This window comes from Plectropomus leopardus, unplaced genomic scaffold (assembly GCF_008729295.1).
Source record: "Plectropomus leopardus isolate mb unplaced genomic scaffold, YSFRI_Pleo_2.0 unplaced_scaffold27313, whole genome shotgun sequence".
Classification (NCBI taxonomy): Eukaryota; Metazoa; Chordata; class Actinopteri; order Perciformes; family Serranidae; genus Plectropomus; species Plectropomus leopardus.
In genome coordinates this window covers 1-3,141 of record NW_024629728.1, presented here as the reverse complement: position 1 = coordinate 3,141, position 3,141 = coordinate 1, and the positions used below count along the sequence as shown (strand labels likewise).

The 3,141-nt window shown below is 40.9% G+C and overlaps 1 protein-coding gene across 1 annotated transcript; it reads left to right on the top strand.

The window, feature by feature from the left end:
• Positions 1-1,043: 1,043 nt before the first annotated feature.
• LOC121937736 (melatonin receptor type 1A-like) lies at positions 1,044-2,551 on the top strand. The gene is made up of 2 exons (XM_042481056.1): positions 1,044-1,061; positions 1,757-2,551. Exons 1-2 carry the CDS (start codon positions 1,044-1,046, stop codon positions 2,549-2,551), a joined length of 813 nt encoding a protein of 270 aa, XP_042336990.1.
• Positions 2,552-3,141: the final 590 nt, after the last annotated feature.

The following is a 3,141-nucleotide window of genomic DNA, read 5'->3' as shown; positions in this document are numbered from 1 at the left end:
TGACACACACACACACACACACACACACACTGACACACACGCCTGTTCAAACACTTTATTTAGGTCATTACCTTTTCTGTTTATGTTTTGTGTTAATTTTCGAACTAACTGAAATTTCATTTATTCTTCTAAATTGCTTCGTTCTCATTCTTAAAAGAACTCAAACAAGTTTGCTCAGGTTTTGTAGAGTTAAAAAAAATCCAGTGACTTTTCCAAAACTTTTGATTTTCTTTACTTATTCATTGACTCTTCAAGGTTTTTCATGACTGAAATATTTCATTTTGGACCGAAAAGTTGGGCGAGCAGAGGATCAATAAATCATCACTGAGACTCAAAACCCTGAAAGGAAGACTGAAGTGGTTTCATTAAAGTTTGAGGGTAAATATATGTGAGAACGAAACCTGCCGGTCATACTAACGCGGCACAGACACGGGACAGTTTTCCTGAAGGGAGCTTTGCACTAAACACTAAAACGCTGTGAAAATATCATTGAAATGCAGCGCGGTCGGCTCGGGGCGAAAGGTAAATGTTAAACTCCTAAATCAGGCCCTCAAACCTCATTTCCCCACGTGGGAGACCTTTACAGCTCAGCAGCACCGAGAGAACCTCTCATTGTCAAAGCATGCAGTATTTAGCCGAAAAAAACGGGAGTCAGCTCCAAACTCCTGCTGCTGCAGCCGGAATACCAACCGGTGTTTACTGAGCTGAACAACAGCTCGTCACTATGAACTTTATTTTGGCGGGGTGTGTGTTTGGGAAGTGGAGTGCAGGTCGTTGGACTGAATGTGTGTGTGCGGCGGCTTCGTAAAGTTGTATTCATTAGCCGATAATGACGCTGGAGGCAAATAAGCAGCAGTGATGAGGTTTGGAGAGTAATGATCCGGGTGCTATTAACCCTTTAAAACCTGCATCGACACCACAGTTCTTTTTAAAAAACACATTTAAAAAAAGGCGCAGAGCAACTGGGCAAGAAACGAGCGGATTTAGAAAATTATTTATTTTTTAAAAAGCTGGGGGAAAATGTTTGTTCAAGTATATTTATAATGATCATAAGTCTGTATTTAAAATTATGTTACAAAATGATTATTATTATTATTTCTTAATCACCATTTTCAAGTACTTTCCTTGTTTGTTCTTTTTTTATTATTAAAAAGCTTTTTGCTTTTTGTGCGTGCAAATTTTTAGGTGATTTTTGTGCTGTCTTTTTTTTTTTAAAAAAAAAAAACCCAACTCATTTTATTCAGTTTTTAGGGTCATTTCCTCTTAAGCTGCCTTCAGCTTTGCCTTATTTCCATGTTTTTGACTGAAATCAACTCTGTTTGTTCAGGTTTCAAAGGGTTAAAGTGAAGCTGCGAGGAATGTGATGTGAATGTTTGGCCTCATGGATTTTGTCCGCCGCTCGATTTACAAAGTGATCTATTTTTAAAAAAACTCAACCCGTTTTCAGGTCATTTTTCTACTTTTTTTTATTGTTATTTTTTAAGTAACCTTCATGGCTTTTTAAAATTGTATTTTTGTGTGAACATTTTCAGGTAATTTTCTTGTATTTTCTTTCTTTTTTAAAAACTTCTTTTATGCTATTTTTGGGGAGTTCATTTCCTCTTAAGTTGCCTTCTTTTCAAGTTTTTGACAGAAATTAACTAATCTGCATTTTATGAATAAAAGGTGCAACACAGATTATTATTATTGTTATTTTTATTTATTGATTTATTTCATTGTTTCTTCTTCTGTCTGATGAACCTGTCCCGCCTCCTGACGCTCTGCCGCTCTCGTGTCTGCAGGAAACGCCTTCGTGGTGAGCCTGGCTCTTGCTGACCTGGTGGTCGCCATCTATCCCTACCCGCTGGTCCTGACCGCCATCTTCCACGACGGCTGGATCGCCGGCTACATCCACTGTCAGATCAGCGGCTTCCTGATGGGCCTCAGCGTCATCGGCTCCATCTTCAACATCACGGGCATCGCCATCAACCGCTACTGCTACATCTGCCACAGCCTTAAGTACGACAAACTCTTCTCCAACAGCAACACCATGTGCTACGTCGTCATCGTCTGGGCGCTCACCATCCTCGCCATCGTGCCCAACTGGTTCGTGGAGTCGCTGCAGTACGACCCGCGGGTGTACTCGTGCACCTTCGCGCAGTCGGTGAGCTCGCTGTACACCATCACGGTGGTGGTGGTGCACTTCATCCTGCCCATCGGCATCGTCAGCTACTGTTACCTCCGCATCTGGATCCTCGTCATCCAGGTGAGGCGGCGGGTCAAACCGGACTCGCGGCCAAAGATCAAGCCGCACGACCTTCGCAACTTCCTCACCATGTTCGTCGTGTTTGTGCTCTTCGCCGTCTGTTGGGCGCCGCTGAACCTGATCGGGCTGGCGGTGGCGCTGGACTCCAGGCTGAGCCGGGCGATACCGGAGTGGCTGTTCACGGCCAGCTACTTCATGGCGTACTTCAACAGCTGCCTCAACGCCGTCGTCTACGGCGTCCTGAACCACAACTTCAGGAAGGAGTACAAGAGGATCGTCCTGATTATCTTCAAGTTTCACTGCTGAGACGCTCAGGCGACGAGCGGAGGTCACGCTTAACTTTTGAGACTCGACCTCGACAAAGACGGAAAAACTGTACGAACGAAAGGAAAAAAATTAAAGACTCTTTACTCTGTAAAATCTGAAAAACTGATCTTACTTTAAGGAAATCTAGAAAACCTACAGTGTTGAAAAAATATAATCTTACCTATAAGTTACGTTTACTTTACATCTTTTTTAAGATTTACTTAAAAATTCTTGTTATTTTCTTATTTCAGTAAAATTAACTTGTTTTTTTCTCGGCGATGGCAACTAAATCAAGTTTATCTGACTGAACTGAACAGCACTTAAAAGAATTAGGAAACTGGTTGAGTTTAATAAATAAAGTAAGTAAGCAAATAATTAATAAGCAGGATGATTTTCATTGTTTCTGGAAAAAAAAAAAAGCAAAACAAATCCAACGTTAAGCTTTAGGGCCCGCTTTAATATCACACACACTCGTATCACTCACAAAATGCATTTCAAAATCAAACTTTAAAAATATTATTTACTTTAAAATTTAAGTTGCCATCACTTAGAACAATTTGACTCCTTTTTTTAGTTGCAACAACTTTACA